Raw genomic sequence first — 22,673 nt, 5'->3', positions numbered from 1 at the left:
CACTGTGCTAGTGCACGTGAAGTTATCTGGGAGCAGGCAGTGATTGGCCAAACTGCAAGTCTGTCAAAAGAACTGAAATAAAGGGGCAGTTTGCAGAGGCTTAGATACAAGATAATCACAGAGGTTAAAAGTATATTATTATAACTGTGTTGGTTATGCAAAACTGGGGAATGGGTAATAAAGGGATTATCTATCTTTTTAAACGATAAAAATTCTGGTGTAGACTGTCCCTTTAAGGATTAAGATGAGTGCCACTGCTTTGGTGTGTTTGTGTTTAGAGAAATAACAAAACTATAGAAATGACAAAAACCATGCGCTGACAAATCATAGTCGTCCCAACTGCAGAAGATGAAGATCGCAGACATTCTTGAATCCTAGAGTAGAACTCCCTTGTACAAAGAGAGATCAGAATACTTTAGAGGAAAACTGCATAAAAAAGATCCATACAATATTGCAAAGTTGAACTGGTAGTAATAAAATAAGCTAGCAAATATACACTTAGTAAAATGAAATAAGTGATCAGTGGATCTAACTTCTAAAGGATCTAGAATACAATAGTGGGTACCACTAAGTCAATTTTACTGTGCAAATTTGAACAAATACAACAGTAAATATATTACAGTAAATTATAATACTGGAACTTAAAGAGTAAGCCTGAGCAATAGAGTGCAATTAATGCGAGCCATAACGTAAGACCCCCTTTGAAATACTACAGTAAAATAGGAAGTCACATTTGTATTAAATACATATAATATACTATGAGCCAGTTTGAGAAGTGCCCAATGAAGGAGGACAAACCACTTTTTTGAGCATTTGAAAGTGTAATACAGAGTTTAAACAGGTACTGAAAGCTGAGCTGTAGGACGTACCTAAGCCAGTTTGCAAAAACATAAAACATAAAAGATCTGTAAACTTTCCCTCTAATGAATATAAGCCAGAAGGGACAGTTCCAGTCTGCTCCGTCGTATAAGACACAGGTTAACCAACACAGAATAACACAGACGTGTGTAACAGAATTAGGGCACACTTTAGTGCAAACGGCAGCTAAAATAACCACTAGGCCATAGGTTGCGATATGAAAAATACATTTTCCCAAAAATGAATCTATATAACAGCAAAAAAAAAGTTAGAAAGGAGCGAATAATAGCAAGGAGAGGAATAAAACGGCAAGCATTGTGTGAAATTGCTCTCTCATTGCCAGAGATAAGTAACCCATGCTGCACTGTCACCCTTTGCACTGTAAATAAAATAAACTAGCTGTGCTGAATCAGAAATGTGTTAATAAGGCCCCCAGATTATAGCCATGCTAAAAGAACCCGGCATAACCTCTTTTAAAGGAGCTGCAACAGCAAACAGTAAAAAAGCACAGATAACAACCCCAAATATCCTGAAAACAGTATGACACACTTGTACACTCTAAATCTGTGTTACCTGCAAATTTTCCTCTGGCTATGATATACATAATCCTACTGACAGCCTGTGGGCTGAGTGAATGACAAAAGGTACTTACCCAGAAGGACACCAACTCCACTGTGCTTACCCAGGTGTCACACTTGTACAGTAGAGAGCCCATCCAGTACTGTATTGAATAGTAGATCATTCACAGAGTGTGTACATCTACATGGCCAAACAGAAGGAGGTTGAAGGACCAGTCCCAGCGAAACCTATGGCTTACTTGTGATCACATCTCCTGCAGGTGAATTACATTACACAGCCAAGTACTCTCCTATGCCCCTCTCTTCAAAGTTTCTCTTAGAATAAAATCATGAACACCTCAATTGTCACCTTCTACTGGAGAGGCAAAGAAAAAGACTGGGATGTCACAGAGCTGGGAGGAATTAAGTAGTCTTAGACCTTTGGGAATCTTTGCTCCCAGACGTAATGGACTTTCGCCACCTTTTGAAAGAAATTTGCTATGCTTGGGCTGTAAGCTTAATAGTGGTCAACCAAAGCAAATTAGAAAATATAAGTAAATAGAAATTTTAAAATGGCATTATCTATCTGAATCATGAAAGAAAAATTTGGAGTTTTATGGCAACTTGTCATATTTGACATGTGCTCACTGTAACTAACTGTCACAGTGATCACATGACTATCAGTAAAATTTGCGGGCTCACTGTTGTCTGCGAGACCCGCTCTGCGAGACAGCCCAGGACACAGGCCCCAAACAGCATATTGCTAAAGGCTAAACAACATATGCCATACCATATACCGCATCTGTTGTTAAGGGATTACATTTGAATGCTAAGGAAAGAGTTACTAAACACTGGGCTCCTACCTGCCATGTGCACAGTTACTTGTGAAGGGCTCTTCTTTACTCCCATGATCAATATCTTCTCTAGCAGGGATTGTGCAGGATACTGTCCAGCTCGATCTGCAGCACTGTAAAAACAACACAGCAACATGAGACACCCAGCCTCCCTACTGTCACAATATCTGCTGCAATATGCACAATTCAGCAGCACCTGCAAAAACAGTGAGACTGCACTCATCTGACAATATGATCTTGGTTGTGATTAGACAGTGAGTGTAGGTTGCCTGTCAATGCAGTCTTTGCTCACACTGATAGTAAACTACATTCTTACTACAGTCTGACCTCACTTGTCTCTTGTGCCTAGTTGTCTTGGAGGTTACTTGCTTCCCACGTCTTTTGCTGCCACTTGCTCTAGTAGCAAGTCTCAAATACTATCAAATAAAGCTGTGCTTGGTTATAGCACCAATACATATGACATCCCTGAACAAGCAGCCATAGAAGAAAAACCCCAAATAATATTGAGAAGTGAATTCATTGGATAAATGTGAACATCAAAATCAACCCCTATAGCACACACATAAAATGAACACAGCAAAGTGTGAAATGGATATCTCTCTACCATAATATCTCGGTGACTAACTGAAAGCTCAAACAATAACATACAATGCTATCAATGAATACCTAAAATACACAACAGTGATAGATAAACATAATGTACAAGGAAATATAGAGTAAAAACTGAATGCAGAAATGTTGATAGAGAACAACAGAGGATATAAACAGAGTCTTAGCACATACGACAATCCATAACAACTAAAAAGCCTGACAAAAGGAATTAATGGAAATAAATATGCACCAGGTGATTCTCCCAGGATTCCTTATTTTAATAATACCCCACAATATCTTACCAGGAGGAGAGGACATTCTTCTGAAACGTAAATCTCCTGTGGATGAACATGTTCTTGTAAAGGTACTGGAAGGAGTCACCATCGTCTATGAAGAGTTCGCCCACAGCGGAGCCCTAAATCAGTGGACAAGTAGATCCTAAGTCACCCTCCATTACATATTAGAATTTCCACTATTAAAACAGTAGCAAAAATTGGGTGATATAACTATCAGCAAATTAAACCCTAATACACCAGTATGGTTTGGTCCCTTTGTCTATATTTCATTCATTAGGCATAAAGAGATATGGCTAAAGAGATATAGAGAGAATGGGTGTGATATGTACAAATACTGATATCCAGATCAACAGATAAGCCTGAGATAAAGAAAGATATAACATTTACAGATACACAAAGACACTTAGATACAGACTGATATTTTTGATGATTGAGATATAGATGGACAGATATTGAGATACAGGCAGACTAAAACAAAGTTAATTTGATGTATTATTATTATTATCGCTTATTTGTAGAGCACCAACAGATTCCGCAGCGCTAGACAAATACTGATTGCGCAGATTAAAGAGAACGTGTGCAATGCCGCCCACAGCTCTTGCGCAACCAATTGCCCAAGAACTGTCAAATCACCCAGGTTGGATTAGGCCAGAGTGATATTAAACTTCCAGTTCAGAGGTGGTAGAGGTTAAATGGACATAAATTCCAAAAATATTTTTATGATTTAGCCAAAGCATACAATTTAAAAAAAGTTTCTAATTTACTTCTGTTATCAAGTTTGCTTCATCCTCTTTGGCTTTCTTTGTTGAAGTAGCAGCAATGCACAACAGGAGCTAGCTGAACCCACCAGGTGAGCCATTTACAAGTGACATAAAAGTGCAGCCACCAATCAACAGCAAGCCCCCAGAAGGGCATTGGCGTTACTGAGCCTACCCAGGTCTACTTTTCAATTAAGAATTAAAAAAACAAAGCAAATTAGATAATAGAAGTAAATTGGAAAGCTGGTTAAAATTGTATGCTCTATCTGAATCAGGAGAGAAATCGTTTCTGATATAAACAAATATTGACTTTTGAACAGATGTAGGATATTGGTGATGCTGAGGGCCATTGGATTATGCATGACACCATCAAGTGGTCTGTCCAAATGTTAGACAGAATAGAGGAGTGTGTTGCTAGGGCCAGAGTGTTAAAATCTAAGAAGAAATAATCAATTTGAGAGAATCGTAAATGGGGTGAGAGAAGAATGTGTAATCTCTGGATTCAGGGTGATGTACCCTCCATGTGTGGTGAACAGCAAGATCTCTTGTCGTTTAATGTTATTGATTACTCTAAGTGGGGTAGAAGAGGAGCAGTTAGAGTTATCTAAAAGAGGGTCCAGGGTTGCGTTGAGATCCCTTACTATAATTAGGATACTTTTAGTTTAGGGTTGTTACAAATTTATGGTGGTTTGTGTTAGGAGCGTAGATGCATACCAGGGTGACAGTGGTATTATATAGTTTACCCACTAGGATAATATATCTACCTTCACTATCTTTATGTGCATTATATAATTGGAAGGGTATTCCTTTTTTGATAAGTATTCCTACTCTGTTAGGGGCCAAATTTGTATAGGAAAGTCTTAGGTTATTTAAGCCCTTTGAGTTGACTGTGAGGATATCTAAGTTTTTCTTATCTAGATTGGACAACCAATGGGACCTTTAATTATATCTAGTAAGTAATAGTAGTAATAAAACTTAGTAACTATTAATCTGTGTGAGTGTTTATACCCTGCGAGTAAGCTATAACAATTTCTTTTGAGAGTCAGTATAGTGGCCTCGGGTAGTACTAAATTCTGCCACATGTAAATTATGAGGTGATATATGTCTTGTGTAAAGATATTTTGATGTAACCAGGTTGATATTGTACACATTTTTTATATTAAGCTAATGTTACATACCATTTGAAAAAGTAGATGTTGTGAGCCTGTATAATAATACATACAAGAAGTTCTGTCTATCCGGTAAGGAGTGGGGTTCAGGTGCTCTCCCCCGCAGGGGAGGTGTAGTAAAGTTGGGTCCATCTTTTCTCTTCTTGGATTGGACTGTCTGCCATGTTATTGCTTCTAAAGTTGAAGTATAAGGAGTCAGTTGAAGTTGTAGGTGGGCCTGGAAGTTTCAGTGGGATGCCTAGTCCTTTCGAGAGTTTGTCCAGATCTTGTGGGCCTTTATAAACAAAAGTATTTCCTTCATAAGGGATGATAAAGCCGAAGGGGAACCCCCAGCGGTACTTTATGTGTTTTTCCTGTAGGATAGTTGTAATGAAGCATGATTATCTTCTCTTCTGAATGGTGCTAGGACAGAGGTCCGGGTAGATTTGTATTGAGTGATCCAGATGAGAGATTGTGCGTGACATTCTTGCTTTTTGCCAAATTTCTTCTCTGTATAAGAATCTGAGGAATTTCATAATAACTTCCCTGGGGAGAGTGTTAGGAGGGGGTCTCAATGCCCTGTGTGCTCCCTCTATTTCGGCTGGTGGGGCTTGTGGAGCCTCTTTGACATACAGGAACAGTCCCTGGAGATAAGGCAAAAAGTTCAGCAGCTTTAACGTATCCAGGAATACCTCTGATGCAGAGGTTACTTTTTTCTGCACCTATTTTCTAGGTCTTCTATCTTCTCTTGGAGCGAATCTAGTTTTGTTTTGTGTATATTAGCTTGTGTGGAGATTGTGCCCACCATGTCACTGACAGTTTCATGTGTGTCTTCTATCTCCTCAATTCTGTTCCCCAGGTCTGTGATGTATTTGCGCATATTTGATCGTTCAGACGTGATGAGGGTCTTGAGGGAGTCAAAGTCCTCTTTGTTGTAATTTTAGCAATATCTTGCGTTGAGTTGAACCATGTATTCCAATGAAAGTGGTATGGTTGGAGATAATTCTTGTTCTGTATCATTTGCCATCCGGTAGTCTAAGGTAGATTGAGATGTATTGTCAGCCTATTGAAAAAAGGAGCTGACAGATAGTTGAGGCAGAGTGAGATTTAGGCTGCTTGTCCCACTTAGGGTGTCTTTTAGAAGCCATTGTGGCAGAATGGTTTAAGCAGGTTTTTGCAGAAAAGATGACAATAAATATTCACTCTTATTGGAGATTGCTAGGACGTTGATAAAGTAAAATCTGTGTTTAAACTTGATACAAGTTCACTGGGCTTGAGAAGCCTGTATGAGAAGATTATCTGGGGAGATATTATGTATATCTTTGTAGTCGTTTGTGAGAGAGAGCACTGTATTATAATACATGTTATTTATTCACTCACGGGGCTTATATATAAACGAGTGTATTAAATATATTAATGCTAGAGGCAGAGTTTGTTATTCCATTATGGTCGTTATGGTACTGATGCCATGAACCCACTTGCATGGGATAGTGTCTTTTATAGTGGAGAGTAGAAGTTAAGCGTACCTTTTAGCCTCTTTATGCAGTTGGCATTGCATAGTAGTCTGCCGACATCCTGGGCCTACATTTTTTTTTATCAGACCATGTGGTTTGTTTTTCAGCTGTGGTGCTCGGAATCGGTTGAGGATCGTTAGGTGTTGTTTCCGGATCTTGTTGTGCAATCCGATCCTGTCAGGGCTCGTCGCTGCATCTTTGGCACCTTTTTTTTTTTTATGCGCGGGAGTTCCGTGGTGGGCCTGAGGGTGCGCCAAGATGGCGGAGGTTCAATGTTCTTCGAGGAGAAAAAGCTCCAGCAGGAGCGTAATATCGCAGATTTCAGCCTGTTGAGGTCACAAAAGGCTCTAGGCTGTCAGCGTAGTGTGCGGAGCTGGTTGGCAGGTTACTACTTGCTCGATGGGCAGCTGTGGTCCGCTGATTGTCTTGGAGCTATGAGACTATGCAGCCATTTGCCTGATTGGTCAAGCTCCGCCTCATCAAAAACATAATTTATGCTTACCTGATAAATTCCTTTCTTCTGTAGTGTGATCAGTCCACGGGTCATCATTACTTCTGGGATATTACTCCTCCCCAACAGGAAGTGCAAGAGGATTCACCCAGCAGAGCTGCATATAGCTCCTCCCCTCTACGTCACTCCCAGTCATTCGACCAAGGACCAACGAGAAAGGAAAGGCCAAGTGTGAAGTGGTGACTGGAGTATAAATTAAAAAATATTTACCTGCCTTAAAAACAGGCGGCGGGCCGTGGACTGATCACACTACAGAAGAAAGGAATTTATCAGGGTAAGCATAAATTATGTTTTCTTCTGTTAAGTGTGATCAGTCCACGGGTCATCATTACTTCTGGGATACCAATACCAAAGCAAAAGTACACGGATGACGGGAGGGATAGGCAGGCTCTTTATACAGAAGGAACCACTGCCTGAAGAACCTTTCTCCCAAAAATAGCCTCCGATGAAGCAAAAGTGTCAAATTTGTAAAATTTGGAAAAAGTATGAAGCGAAGACCAAGTTGCAGCCTTGCAAATCTGTTCAACAGAGGCCTCATTCTTGAAGGCCCAAGTGGAAGCCACAGCTCTAGTAGAATGAGCTGTAATTCTTTCAGGAGGCTGCTGTCCAGCAGTCTCATAAGCTAAACGAATTATGCTACGAAGCCAAAAAGAAAGAGAGGTAGCGGAAGCTTTTTGACCTCTCCTCTGCCCAGAGTAAATGACAAACAGAGAAGACGTTTGTCGAAATTCCTTAGTTGCCTGTAAGTAAAATTTTAGAGCACGGACTACATCCAGGTTGTGCAGTAGACGTTCCTTCTTTGAAGAAGGATTTGGGCATAAAGAAGGAACAACAATCTCTTGATTGATATTCCTGTTAGTAACTACCTTAGGTAAGAACCCAGGTTTAGTACGCAGGACTACCTTATCCGAATGAAAAATCAAATAAGGAGAATCACAATGTAAGGCTGATAATTCAGAGACTCTTCGAGCCGAGGAAATAGCCATTAAAAATAGAACTTTCCAAGATAACAACTTTATATCAATGGAATGAAGGGGTTCAAACGGAACGCCCTGTAAAACATTAAGAACAAGGTTTAAACTCCATGGTGGAGCAACAGTTTTAAACACAGGCTTAATCCTGGCCAAAGCCTGACAAAAAGCCTGGACGTCAGGAACTTCTGACAGACGTTTGTGTAACAGAATGGACAGAGCTGAGATCTGTCCCTTTAATGAACTAGCAGATAAACCCTTTTCTAAACCTTCTTGTAGAAAAGACAATATCCTAGGAATCCTAACCTTACTCCAAGAGTAACCTTTGGATTCACACCAATATAGGTATTTACGCCATATCTTATGGTAAATCTTTCTGGTAACAGGTTTTCCTAGCCTGTATTAAGGTATCAATAACTGACTCAGAAAACCCACGTCTTGATAAAATCAAGCGTTCAATTTCCAAGCAGTCAGCTTCAGAGAAGTTAGATTTTGATGTTTGAAGGGACCCTGTATCAGAAGGTCCTGTTTCAGAGGTAGAGACCAAGGTGGACAGGATGACAAGTCCACCAGGTCTGCATACCAAGTCCTGCGTGGCCACGCAGGTGCTATTAGAATCACTGATGCTCTCTCTTGTTTGATTCTGGCAATCAATCGAGGAAGTAACGGGAAGGGTGGAAACACGTAAGCCATCCTGAAGTCCCAAGGTGCTGTCAGAGCATCTATCAGGACTGCTCCTGGATCCCTGGATCTGGACCCGTAACGAGGAAGCTTGGCGTTCTGTCGAGACGCCATGAGATCTATCTCTGGTTTGCCCCAACGTCGAAGTATTTGGGCAAAGACCTCCGGATGAAGTTCCCACTCCCCCGGATGAAAAGTCTGACGACTTAAGAAATCCGCCTCCCAGTTCTCCACTCCCGGGATGTGATTGCTGACAGGTGGGCAAGAGTGAGACTCTGCCCAGCGAATTATCTTTGATACTTCCATCATAGCTAGGGAGCTTCTTGTCCCTCCCTGATGGTTGATGTAAGCTACAGTCGTGATGTTGTCCGACTGAAACCTGATGAACCCCCGAGTTGTCAACTGGGGCCAAGCCAGGAGGGCATTGAGAACTGCTCTCAATTCCAGAATGGTTTATTGGCAGGAGACTCTCCTCCTGACTCCATTGTCCCTGAGCCTTCAGAGAATTCCAGACGGCACCCCAACCTAGAAGGCTGGCGTCTGTTGTTATAATTGTCCAGTCTGGTCTGCTGAATGGCATCCCCCTGGACAGATGTGGCCGAGAAAGCCACCATAGAAGAGAATTTCTGGTCTCTTGATCCAGATTCAGAGAAGGGGATAAGTCTGAGTAATCCCCATTCCACTGACTTAGCATGCACAGTTGCAGTGGTCTGAGGTGTAAGCGTGCAAAGGGTACTATGTCCATTGCCGCTACATTAAGCCGATTACCTCCATGCATTGAGCCACTGACGGGTGTTGAATGGAATGAAGGGTGCGGCAAGCACTTTGAAGTCTTGTTAGCCTGTCCTCTGTCAGGTAAATCTTCATTTCTACAGAATCTATAAGAGTCCCCAGGAAGGGAACTCTTGTGAGTGGAACGAGTGAACTTTTCTTTTCGTTCACCTTCCATCCATGTGACCTTAGAAATGCCAGCACTAACTCTGTATGAGACTTGGCAGTTTGAAAGCTTGAAGCTTGTATCAGAATGTCGTCTAGGTATGGAGCTACCGAGATTCCCCGCGGTCTTAGTACAGGCCAGAAGAGCACCCAGAACCTTTGTGAAGATTCTTGGAGCTGTAGCCAATCCGAATGGAAGAGCCACAAACTGGTAATGCCTGTCTAGGAAGGCAAACCTTAGGTACCGATAATGATCTTTGTGAATCGGTATGTGAAGGTAAGCATCTTTTAAATCTACAGTGGTCATGTACTGACCCTCTTGGATCATAGGTAAAATTGTCCGAATAGTCTCCATCTTGAACGATGGAACTCTTAGGAATTTGTTTAGGATCTTTAAGTCCAGGATTGGTCTGAAAGTTCCCTCTTTTTTGGGAACCACAAACAGATTTGAGTAAAAAACCCCTGTCCCTGTTCCGATCGTGGAACTGGATGGATTACTCCCATTAACAAGAGCTCTTGTACGCAGCGTAGAAACGCCTCTTTCTTTGTCTGGATTGTTGACAATCTTGACAGATGAAATCTCTCTCTTGGAGGAGAGTATTTGAAGTCCAGAAGGTATCCCTGAGATATTATCTCTAGCGCCCAGGGATCCTGAACATCTCTTGCCCAAGCCTGGGCGAAGAGAGAAAGTCTGCCCCCCACTAGATCCGATCCCGGATCGGGGGCCCTCAATTCATGCTGTTTTAGGGGCAGCAGCAGGTTTCCTAGTCTGCTTGCCCTTGTTCCAGGACTGGTTAGGTTTCCAGCCTTGTCTGTAGCGAGCAACAGCTCCTTCCTGTTTTGGCTGCAGAGGATGTTGATGCTGCTCCTGCTTTGAAATTACGAAAGGAACGAAAATTAGACTGTCTAGTCTTGGCTTTGGCTTTGTCCTGAGGCAGGGCATGGGCCTTTACCTCCTGTAATGTCAGCGATAATCTCTTTCAAACCCGGGCCCGAATAAGGTCTGCCCTTTGAAAGGTATATTAAGCAATTTAGGACTTAGAAGTAACATCAGCTGACCAGGATTTTAGCCACAGCGCCCTGCGTGCCTGAATGGCGAATCCTGAATTCTTCGCCGTAAGTTTAGTAAGATGTACTACGGCCTCCGAAATGAATGAATTAGCTAGTTTAAGGACTCTAAGCCTGTCCGTAATGTCGTCCAGAGTAGCTGAACCAATGTTCTCTTCCAGAGACTCAATCCAGAATGCCACTGCAGCCGTGATCGGCGCAATGCATGCAAGGGGTTGCAATATAAAAACCTTGTTGAACAAACATTTTCTTAAGGTAACCCTCTAATTTTTTATCCATTGGATCTGAAAAAGCACAGCTATCCTCCACCGGGATAGTGGTACGCTTAGCTAAGGTAGAAACTGCTCCCTCCACCTTAGGGACCGTTTGCCATAAGTCCCTTGTGGTGGCGTCTATTGGAAACATTTTTCTAAATATCGGAGTGGGTGAGAACGGCACAACCGGGTCTATCCCACTCCTTAGTAACAATTTCAGTAAGTCTCTTAGGTATAGGAAAAACCTCAGTACTCCGTCGGTACCGCAAATTATTTATCCAACCTACACATTTTCTCTGGTATTGCAACTGTGTTACAATCATTCAGAGCCGCTAACACCTCCCCTAGTAATACACGGAGGTTTTCCAGTTTAAATTTAAAATTTGAAATATCTGAATCCAGTCTGTTTGGATCAGAACCTGTCACCCACAGAATGAAGCTCTCCGTCCTCATGTTCTGCCACCTGTGACGCAGTGTCTGACATGGCCCTAATATTATCAGCGCACTCTGTTCTCACCCCAGAGTGATCACGCTTACCTCTTAGCTCTGGTAATTTAGCCAAAACCTCAGTCATAACAGTAGCCATATCCTGTAATGTGATTTGTAATGGCCGCCCAGATGTACTCGGCGCTACAATATCACGCACCTCCCTCTGAGCGGGAGATGTAGGTACTGACACGTGAGGCGAGTTAGTCGGCATAACTCTCCCCTCGTTGTTTGGTGAAATTTGTTCAATTTGTACAGATTGACTTTTATTTAAAGTAGCATCAATACAGTTAGTACATAAATTTCTATTGGGCTCCACTTTGGCATTGCAACAAATGACACAGGTATCATCCTCTGAATCAGACATGTTTAACACACTAGCAAATAAACTTGTATTAAAACGTACTGTGCCTTTAAGAAGCACAGAAGATCTATGACAGTTGAAAATTAATAAATTGAAACAGTTATAGCCTCAATCCTTGTAAATAACACAACTTTAGCAAAGGTTTAATCCCATTAGCAAAGATAACAAATTCTGAAAGCAGGAAACAAATTACAGAATAAACGTTTTTTATCTCAGTCAAACTATAATTCTCACAGCTCTGCTGAGAGAAATTACCTCCCTCAAAATAAGTTTTGAAGACCCCTGAGCTCTGTAGAGATGAACCGGATCATGCAGGGAATACAATGAGTTTGCTGACTGAAATATTTGATGTGTAGTAAAAGCGCCAAAAAAACGGCCCCTCCCCCCTCACACACAGCAGTGAGGGAGAACAGAAACTGTCAGAAAACAGATTAAGCAACTGCCAAGTGGAAAAATAGTGCCCAAACATTTATTCACTCAGTACCTCAGTAAATGAAAACGATTTTACATTCAGCAAAAACGTTAAACATAATCTCTAGTTATTAAACAGCTTTATGTATTTCTTACAGTGTAATTCTAGTGAAGTACCATTCCCAGAATACTGAAGTGTAAAGTATACATACATGACATTATATCGGTATGGCAGGATTTTCTCATCAATTCCCATTGTCAGAAAATAAAAACTGCTACATACCTCTATGCAGATTCATCTGCCCGCTGTCCCCTGATCTGAAGTTTACCTCTCCTCAGATGGCCGAGGAACAGCAATATGATCTTAACTACTCCGGCTAAAATCATAACAAAAACTCGGGTAGATTCTTCTTCAAACTCTGCCAGAGAGATAATAACACACTCCGGTGCTATTTTAAAATAACAAACTTTTGATTGAAGATATAAAACTAAGTATAATCACCTTAGTCCTCTCACACATCCTATCTAGTCGTTGGGTGCAAGAGAATGACTGGGAGTGACGTAGAGGGGAGGAGCTATATGCAGCTCTGCTGGGTGAATCCTCTTGCACTTCCTGTTGGGGAGGAGTAATATCCCAGAAGTAATGATGACCCCGTGGACTGATCACACTTAACAGAAGAAAGTATTTTTTTTTTATCCCAAAGTTAACTTATATATAATGAAGAATGAGTTACTACCAGTATGGGGATATTCAATCTCAGTAAGGAATCATTAAATAGGGAACATGAACAAATTTTAGGCAAGGGGTTGTCATTTGCTCCGACAAATGGACTAAATAAATTTGATTTGGATTTAGATTTGGATGCACACAAATTTGTTAGAAAACTCACGGTTAAAAAATGGTTTCTAAAAACAGGTGCCCAAAAGGCAGCCTCTAACACTCTGGTATCTGATAAATTTACACATACAAATCTCAGAGAAAAATCAAATTTTACCCTAAAAATGAAAAAGGTCCTATTTTAGAGTCATTCGAAAAGCTAATACTTAGAGATATTGAAAATCTGTCTGATAAAAAACTTAGGCCAACTAATAATAATTTAACCAAAACCCAACAGAGAATTATTAAAGAATTAGAAGATAACAAAAATATTACCATCAAACCCGCCGACAAGGGCGGCGGGATTGTAATTATGGACAGTGAGGACTATCTAAGAATGTGTAATGATATTGTTACAGACCTACAAACTTACAAAAAATTATCTAATGATCCAACAAGCAAGTATAAGCTAAGTTTAACATCCATTCTTGACAAAACTGAAAAGGAAGGAATTCTAAATCACAAAGAACGAGAATACCTCTTACCTAAATATCCTAAAATATCTCTGCTTTACTGTCTGCCAAAAAAGAGCATGAAATCTCCTCCAGGCAGGCCTATCATTTCAGGCCTGGGCTCTTTAACTGCTAATTTATCGGAGTATTTAGATATTCATTTGCAAAAGTTTGTCAGATTACTTCCATCCTTTTTGAAAGATTCCACAGATGTTTTAAATTTAATACAAGATATAGCGTGGCAGGATGACTATTTATTGGCATCCTGCGACGTTGCATCTCTATACACATGCATTGACCACAAAGATGGACTAAAAGCCATTAACTTTTATTTAGAACAAGATGAGATGTTAAAATATGAACAGAAGTCCAAGTTATGCCAATTTATTTATGGGGCATTGGGAATATCATTTTTTACAAAAATACACTTGGAGCAGGCCTGGTGTCCTATAGGATATATATCAATGACATTTTCATTGTTTGGAAGGGCAGTAGTTCATCCCTTGATGATTTTTTAAAGATATGAATTTTAATGAAGTTAATTTGAAATTTACATGTGTTAGTGATAAATTAAGTATCAATTTTCTAGATTTGGAAATTTTTGTAAAAGATAGTAAGCTTAATGCTAGAACTTTTTTCAAGCAAGTGGATGCTAATAGTTACATACATTTTACAAGCTGCCATCATAAAAAATGGATAGATAATATCCCGAAAAGGCCAGTTCCTGCGCATCCGTAAAAACTGTACAAATATAATAGACTTTGACAATCAGTCAGAATTAATTAAACAAAAATTTCTAACTAAAGGCTATAAGGAATGTGATATAGATAGAACACTAAAAGAAGTTAGATCAGTAGATAGAAATTCTCTATTGGAAAATAAAAATAAAAATAAAAAGACCATTCCACCACTAACAGAAGTAGATAAAAAGGAGTCTGTATTTATTCCATTTATTACAAATTTCAGCCAAAATAAATTTTTTAATTGAAAGAATACTTAAGAAATATTTGAGATTGTTAAGAAATGACGAAATATTAGGTCCCATCCTTACGTTAAATCCGCAAGTAGTATATAAAAAAGCCCGAAATTTAAAATCCATTCTAGCTCCCACAGAGAATAAAAAGAAAAAGACAATTATAAATAATTCAGATCAAATTGACATAAGGGGCAATCACATACAAGGCTTCTATCCATGTCCCACTTGTAAATCTTGTGAACATTCAAGTAAAAGTAAAGAATTTAAATCAAATGTAACTGGAAAAACATACAAAATTAAAGATCTAATTAGATGTTCAGATAGTTGTATTATCTATATTATTCAGTGTAAATGTGGGTTACAGTATACTGGAGAGACCTCAAGACCCCTATGCACCCGCATTAGGGAGCATATGTGGTCTATAGAAAACTTTACACATAAAAGGAATAAGGATCTTCCTATAGCAAAACATTTTGGCTTATGTAATAATGGCAATTTGGACCATTTTTCTTTTTTAGGAATAGAAAAAGTAAAAAGAAAATGGAGAGGAGGTAATATTCAAAATGATCTTCTGAAAAGGGAAAGCAAATGGATCTTTGACTTGAAGACACTTCAACCTTATGGCCTAAATATTGATTTTGATATTGGGTGTTTTTTAAATGGCTAATGTTAGGATGAGAGTAATTTTGATACTGGTCATGTCTCAAACAACTATAATATGAGAGTATTTTTATACTATATCTGTGTTTTACAATTATAAGTGCTTTTTATATCTATCGGTTATCAATGGTCACGGATCAACCTAAATATGAGTTATATTATATATACATTTGTTTTAAATTTATTGAATATTTTTTTTTTTTTATTGTATTTTTCATCAATTTTTATATGCAAGGTTTTTTCTATACAGGAATTGTCTATAAGAATAATATAGTCTCAAAACATTTTTATATATATTTTTTTGTATATATATTTTTATAAATATTTTTATACATATTTTTTATACATATTTTTTATATAATCTTTATGCGTTTTTTATCTAGAGTCTAAATTCTGTGCACACAAGTTTTTGCACAACAAAATGTGTATCCAAACATCTGCATGTGTTTAAAAATCTGCATAGATTATTCATCTAAGATAGCCGCAGAGTATTAGTAGCGGCATTATATATTTATGTGTCTTGTATATTAATTTATGTCCATACACGTTGAAGTTATATGATGTTAAAAGTTGCGGTTTGACATCTTTATGTTTGAATTTTTTTTTGTATATATGTGCTATTAATTACGCCCATATTATGTATGCCCATTGTGCTTAACCTATAGAATTGCAGTATAGGCTATATATAGCAAAATCTGAGTCCGGTTATGAGCTTGAAAAAGACCCTGAGCGGGTTGAAACGCGTTGCTCTGTATCCTCTGTTATTTTGTCCCTCTAAGGCTTCCGTAGGTTTGGATATCAGCTACCTGCTTGCAAAGGTGATCGCGGAGTCACATTACACGTCGACCTATCACCATCTTCAAACAGTTTGTCTGAGTGGGTGCCACCATTTCTCGGAGAGTAAGCCTGAAAGAGGAGTTTATTCGTCACATCACCAATTCCGGTGTAAGTAAAAGTGTGGACCTTTTATTGTTGCCTCTTTTTGCCGTTTCATCGGTCCCTTGTCTCGTTCCAGCTGGACCAAAAATTCGATCCTGGGCTTCACAAGACCTATCATCTGACGACCATTTGATTCAAGCGACCATCTAATCCTTTCACAAGCTGTTTTTAACAAGTTGTTCTTTTTAGTAACTGTTGCTTATTGTATACTACACATGTAATTGCGCCTGATCAGCACATTTGTCACTTTGTATTTTTTTATATATGGGATAATCAATTTTGTTATTAAATATATGCAGAGTACTGCACATTGTTTAATTTGTGTCTTATCACACTTATTGTCTGCATGTTATTAAACACACGCATAGTATTGCACATTTTAACACAGTTTTGGTTTGATTTGTGTTTGCACATTATTTGCACATTATTTAAATTACATACGCCTAGATTTAGAGTTCTGCGGCCAAAGGGGTGCTTTAGCTACGCGTGCTTTTTTCCCCCCCGCACCTTTAAATACCGCTGGTATTTAGAGTTCACAGAAGGGCTGCGTTAGGCTCCAAAAAGGGAGCGTATAGCATAATTTACCGCCACTGCAACTCTAAATACCAGCAGTGCTTATGGACGCGGCCAGCTTCAAAAACGTGCTCGTGCACGATTCCCCCATAGGAAACAATGGGGCAGTTTGAGCTGAAAAAAAACCTAACACCTGCAAAAAAGCAGCGTTCAGCTCCTAACGCAGCCCCATTGTTTCCTATGGGGAAACACTTCCTAAGTCTGCACCTAACACCCTAACATGTACCCCGAGTCTAAAAACCCCTAACCTTACACTTATTAACCCCTAATCTGCCGCCCCCGCTATCGCTGACCCCTGCATATTTTTTTTAACACCTAATCTGGCGCTCCGTACACCGCCGCAACCTACATTATAACTATGTACCCCTAATCTGCTGCCCCTAACACCGCCGACCCCTATATTATATTTAATAACCCCTAATCTGCCCCCCCCAACGTCGCCGCTACCTACCTACAATTATTAACCCCTAATCTGCCGACCGGACCTCACCGCTACTATAATAAAGTTATTAACCCTTAATCCGCCTCACTCCCGCCTCAAAAACCCTATAATAAATAGTATTAACCCCTAATCTGCCCTCCCTAACATCGCCGACACCTAACTTCAAGTATTAACCCCTAATCTGCCGACCAGACCTCGCAGCTACTCTAATAACTGTATTAACCCCTAAAGCTAAGTCTAACCCTAACACTAATACCCCCCCTAAGTTAAATATAATTTTATTCTAACGAAATAAATTAAATCTTATTAAATAAATTATTCCTATTTAAAGCTAAATACTTACCTGTACAATAAACCCTAATATAGCTACAATATAAATAATAATTATATTGTAGCTATTTTAGGATTAATATTTATTTTACAGGCAACTTTGTATTTATTTTAACCAGGTACAATAGCTATTAAATAGTTAATAACTAATTAATAGCTACCTAGTTAAAATAAATAAAAAATTACCTGTAAAATAAATCCTAACCTAAGTTACAATTAAACCTAACACTACACTATCAATAAATTAACTAAACTATCTACAATTATCTACAATTAAATACAAATAAATACAATAACTAAAGTACAAAAAATAAAAAATAAACTAAGTTACAAAAAATAAAAAAATTATTTACAAACATTATAAAAATATTACAACAGTTTTAAGCTAATTACACCTACTCTAAGCCCCCTAATAAAATAACAAAGCCCCCCAAAATAAAAAAATGCCCTACCCTATTCTAAAATAAAAATTGTAAAGCTCATTTACCTTACCAGCCCTTAAAAGGGCCTTTTGCGGGGCATGCCCCAAAGAATTCTGCTCTTTTGCCTGTAAAAAAACCCATACAATACCCCCCCCACATTACAACCCACCACTCACATACCCCTAATCTAACCCAAACCCCCCTTAAATAAACCTAACACTAAGCCCCTGAAGATCTCCCTACCTTGTCTTCACCACGCCGGGTATACCCGATCCGTCCAGAAGAGGGTCCGAAGTCGTCATCGTATCCGGCAAGAAGAGCTCCTCCAGAGGGTCCAAAGTCTTCCTCCTATCCGGGCAGAAGAGGACATCCGGACAGGCAGACATCTTGATCCAAGCGGCATCTTCTATCTTCTTCCATCCGGTGCGGAGCGGGTCCATCTTCAAGCAGCCGACGCGGAGCCATCCTTCTTCACCGACGTCCTAAGTCCGAATGAAGGTTCCTTTAAGGGACGTCATCCAAGATGGCTTCCCTCGAATTCCGATTGGCTGATAGGATTCTATCAGCCAATCGGAATTAAGGTAGGAATAATCTGATTGGCTGATGGAATCAGCCAATCCGATTGAACTTCAATCGGATTGGCTGATCCAATCAGCCAATCAGATTGAGCTTGCATTCTATTGGCTGATCGGAACAGCCAATAGAATGTGAGCTCAATCTGATTGGCTGATTGGATCAGCCAATCCGATTGAACTTCAATCTGATTGGCTGATTCCATCAGCCAATCAGATTATTCCTACCTTAATTCTATCAGCCAATCGAAATTCGAGGGACGCCATCTTGGATGACGTCCCTTAAAGGAACCTTCATTCGTCGTTAGTCCGTCGGTGAAGAAGGATGGCTCCGCATCGGCTGCTTGAAGATGGTCCCACTCCGCGCCGGATGGAAGAAGATGCCGCCTGGATGAAGATGTTTGCCGGTCCGGATGTCCTCTTCTTGCCCGATAGGATGAAGACTTTGGACCCTCTGGAGGAGCTCTTCTTGCCGGATACGATGAAGACTTCGGACCCTCTTCTGGACGGATCGGTGATACCCGGCGTGGTGAAGACAAGGTAGGGAGATCTTCAGGGGCTTACTGTTAGGTTTATTTAAGGGGGGTTTGGGTTAGATTAGGGGTATGTGGGTGGTAATGTTGGGGGGGTATTGTATGTTTTTTTTTACAGGCAAAAGAGCAGAATACTTTGGGGCATGCCCCGCAAAAGGCCCTTTTAAGGGCTGGTAAGGTAAAAGAGCTTTACAATTTTTATTTTAGAATAGGGTAGGGCATTTTTTTTATTTGGGGGGCTTTGTTATTTTATTATTGGGCTTAGAGTAGGTGTAATTAGCTTAAAACTGTTGTAATATTTTTATAATGTTTGTAAATTATTTTTTTATTTTTTCTAACTTAGTTCTTTTTTTATTTTTTGTACTTTAGTTATTGTATTTATTTGTATTTAATTGTAGATAATTGTAGATAGTTTAGTTAATTTATTTATTGATAGTGTAGTGTTAGGTTTAATTGTAACTTAAGTTAGGATTTATTTTACATGTAATTTTTTATTTATTTTAACTAGGTAGCTATTAATTAGTTATTAACTATTTAATAGCTATTGTACCTGGTTAGAATAAATACAAAGTTGCCTGTAAAATAAATATTAATCCTAAAATAGCTACAATATAATTATTATTTATATTGTAGCTATATTAGGGTTTATTGTACAGGTAAGTATTTAGCTTTAAATAGGAATAATTTATTTAATAAGATTTAATTTATTTCGTTAGAATAAAATTATATTTAACTTAGGGGGGGTGTTAGTGTTAGGGTTAGACTTAGCTTTAGGGGTTAATACAGTTATTAGAGTAGCGGCGAGGTCCGGTCGGCAGATTAGGGGTTAATACTTGAAGCTAGGTGTCGGCGATGTTAGGGAGGGCAGATTAGGGGTTAATACTATTTATTATAGGGTTTTTGAGGCGGGAGTGAGGCGGATTAGGGGTTAATAACTTTATTATAGTAGCGGTGAGGTCCGGTCGGCAGATTAGGGGGTTAATAATTGTAGGTAGGTAGCGGCGACGTTGGGGGGGCAGATTAGGGGTTAATAAATATAGGGTCGGCGATGTTAGGGGCAGCAGATTAGGGGTACATAGGGATAATGTAGGTGGCGGCAGTGTACGGTCGACAGATTAGGGGTTAATACTTGAAGTTAGGTGTCGGCGATGTTAGGGAGGGCAGATTAGGGGTTAATACTATTTATTATAGGGTTTTTGAGGCGGGAGTGAGGCGGATTAGGGGTTAATAACTTTATTATAGTAGCGGTGAGGTCCGGTCGGCAGATTAGGGGTTAATAATTGTAGGTAGGTAGCGGCGACGTTGGGGGGGCAGATTAGGGGTTAATAAATATAATATAGGGGTCGGCGATGTTAGGGGCAGCAGATTAGGGGTACATAGGGATAATGTAGGTGGCGGCGGTGTGCGGTCGGCAGATTAAAGGCGGTGTGGGGGGGCCTCGGTTTAGGGGTACATAGGTAGTTTATGGGTGTTAGTGTACTTTAGAGCACAGTAGTTAAGAGCTTTATGAACCGGCGTTAACCCAGAAAGCTCTTAACTCCTGGCTTTTCTCTGTGGCTGGAGTTTTGTCGTTAGATTTCTAACGCTCACTTCAGCCAAGACTCTAAATACCGGCGTTAGAAAGATCCCATTGAAAAGATAGGATACGCAAATGGCGTAGGGGGATCTGCGGTATGGAAAAGTCGCGGCTGGAAAGTGAGCGTTAGACCCTTTCCTGACTGACTCCAAATACCAGCGGGCGGCCAAAACCAGCATTAGGACCCCCTAACGCTGGTTTTGACGGCTAACGCAGAACTCCAAATCTAGGCGATAGTTTTTTATATTCATCACACTATTTTAAGCTGTATAGCGCCTATGATATTTGAATTTGTTGGTTCTTTCTATATACCAATTTTTTCCTTTTCACTTCACAATAGACAATGCGACTTAAGTGATGTAATTTAAACCCTTTTTTGGCGCGCTTGGCAAATGCAATGTGCTTGGTAGCATTATAAAATCTACTTTTAACTTTTTAAATCTACAATTACTACTTTTTGGGTGCTTTTTTGATTGCTTAATATGAGCAGTATATTGCGTGCGCACTTACAGGCGCAAAAATAAATAATATATAAATATAAATTGCTATTTCAAATTGGATAAAATTGAGCCTTTAATAGATTAAAAGCATTTTTTAAACGTTTTCTCACTGTTTGAGAAAACACCGTTTTCCGATTTGGCAAGATTTACATCTGAAATCAAGAACAGTGTGGACACATCCGATATCACCTTTTACTATGGGATTTTAACAGTTCTCATACTGTAAATCGTTAAAGTACTAAGTTATGAGGTTTAAAATATTGCCAACATTTCCAAACATCACTAAACAGAACAGCGTCTGTCTTTGCCTGATAATATTAAGTTACTGTAAGAAGATGGTGATACATTGTTCTAGATATTGTAACCCATGATTATTCAAAACATAATTTTTGGGACTTTTTGAAAAATCTGCGGAAAAAATTAAATTAATATATGAGTGCTGTAAATTACAATCACATATATGTGAATGTGAAAAAAAGAAACATTGAATGTGATTGTAAAAACGCCATTTTTAGTTTTGTGGTCGTGATTTCTGCTATCCCGCTGGTAAAATATAATGCAGATGTAAAAAGTGTGTTAAACGAAAGCCAATGCGAGATTTTGTGAATCAATATTTGTACCTGCTGATTATAATAAACTATGTAAACTTGACCTAATTGTGTGGTTCCTCATTTAGAGCTATATGAGTTTTTGCTCCAGTTAATGATATTTACCTTGGAGTCCAGAGCTACGTGCAACTCATAAGGAAAGTTATCCATCCATTCTGTAGACTTGCCAGCTCTGATGTACATGGGGATGATGGAACCTCCTCGTTGATACACTGGGATCTATGCAATGGAAAAAGGATAGAATTCAAAGCCTACACAGCTTATACAAGCTGCATGTAAAAATACACAATTACTCAGCTCACAATCTTCTGGAAGTAATAGGGAGTTCTGTATGTTGAGAGTTTTACATGGTGATACCACAGAGCTCTTAAAGTCTAGCGTGCCGCATCTTTATGCCAATAGCGGGGGTCTTGGGCCCTATTTTCTAAAGTTCTCCGCTGGTGCTATGAGGGTCTTTCATGCAATTCTTTAAAGGCAAATATTACCTTAAAAGCTGTGTATCTCCCTAAGGGGCGTACCCTACATTTTTGTATGTGAAAGTGAGACAAATACATTACAGAAAAGTGTTTAATAAAATTAGCATCGTAAAATGTGTATTGAAAGTTAGAAGAAAAAAAAATATTGTAATCAAAGTACGCTTTTCAAATTCATAATCGTGCAGCAACTTAGGCAGTCCCCCAGGAGCCAGTCGGAGCAGTGGATTGCAGTGACAAGCAGTCACTGATACAATGTGACAACAAATGATTGGAATCAATGGCTGTCTGCACTACCTGTGCTCTTCTCTTTCCTAAGTGTGATCTGAGGTGAGAGAGGCATAGAGATCAGTCCCACAAAGTTTTCATTCAGATTTAATTAAAAAAAATCTTTGATTGTAAAAACAATAACCCTTTAGGTGCTGAGTCAGTCTTATTGCTGTGATAACTCTGATTAGTACAATACTACTGTTCAGTACTTT

At 39.3% G+C, this 22,673-nt stretch overlaps 1 protein-coding gene across 3 annotated transcripts in view; it reads right to left on the bottom strand.

Annotated features, from left to right (window-relative positions):
- The window catches only part of GANC (glucosidase alpha, neutral C), a 133,928-nt gene that overhangs the window by 33,455 nt on the left and 77,800 nt on the right, over positions 1-22,673 (bottom strand). For all 3 annotated transcript variants that reach the window (XM_053697920.1, XM_053697921.1, XM_053697922.1), the window contains 3 exons: positions 21,824-21,937; positions 3,163-3,275; positions 2,279-2,382 (listed from right to left, as the gene is read on the bottom strand). In XM_053697920.1, coding sequence (XP_053553895.1) covers positions 2,279-2,382; positions 3,163-3,275; positions 21,824-21,937 — 331 coding nt within the window. The remainder of the gene's footprint in view (positions 1-2,278; positions 2,383-3,162; positions 3,276-21,823; positions 21,938-22,673) is intronic.

This window comes from Bombina bombina, chromosome 1 (assembly GCF_027579735.1).
Source record: "Bombina bombina isolate aBomBom1 chromosome 1, aBomBom1.pri, whole genome shotgun sequence".
NCBI classification, from domain to species: domain Eukaryota; kingdom Metazoa; phylum Chordata; class Amphibia; order Anura; family Bombinatoridae; genus Bombina; species Bombina bombina.
This window is presented reverse-complemented; position numbering and strand designations above follow the sequence as displayed.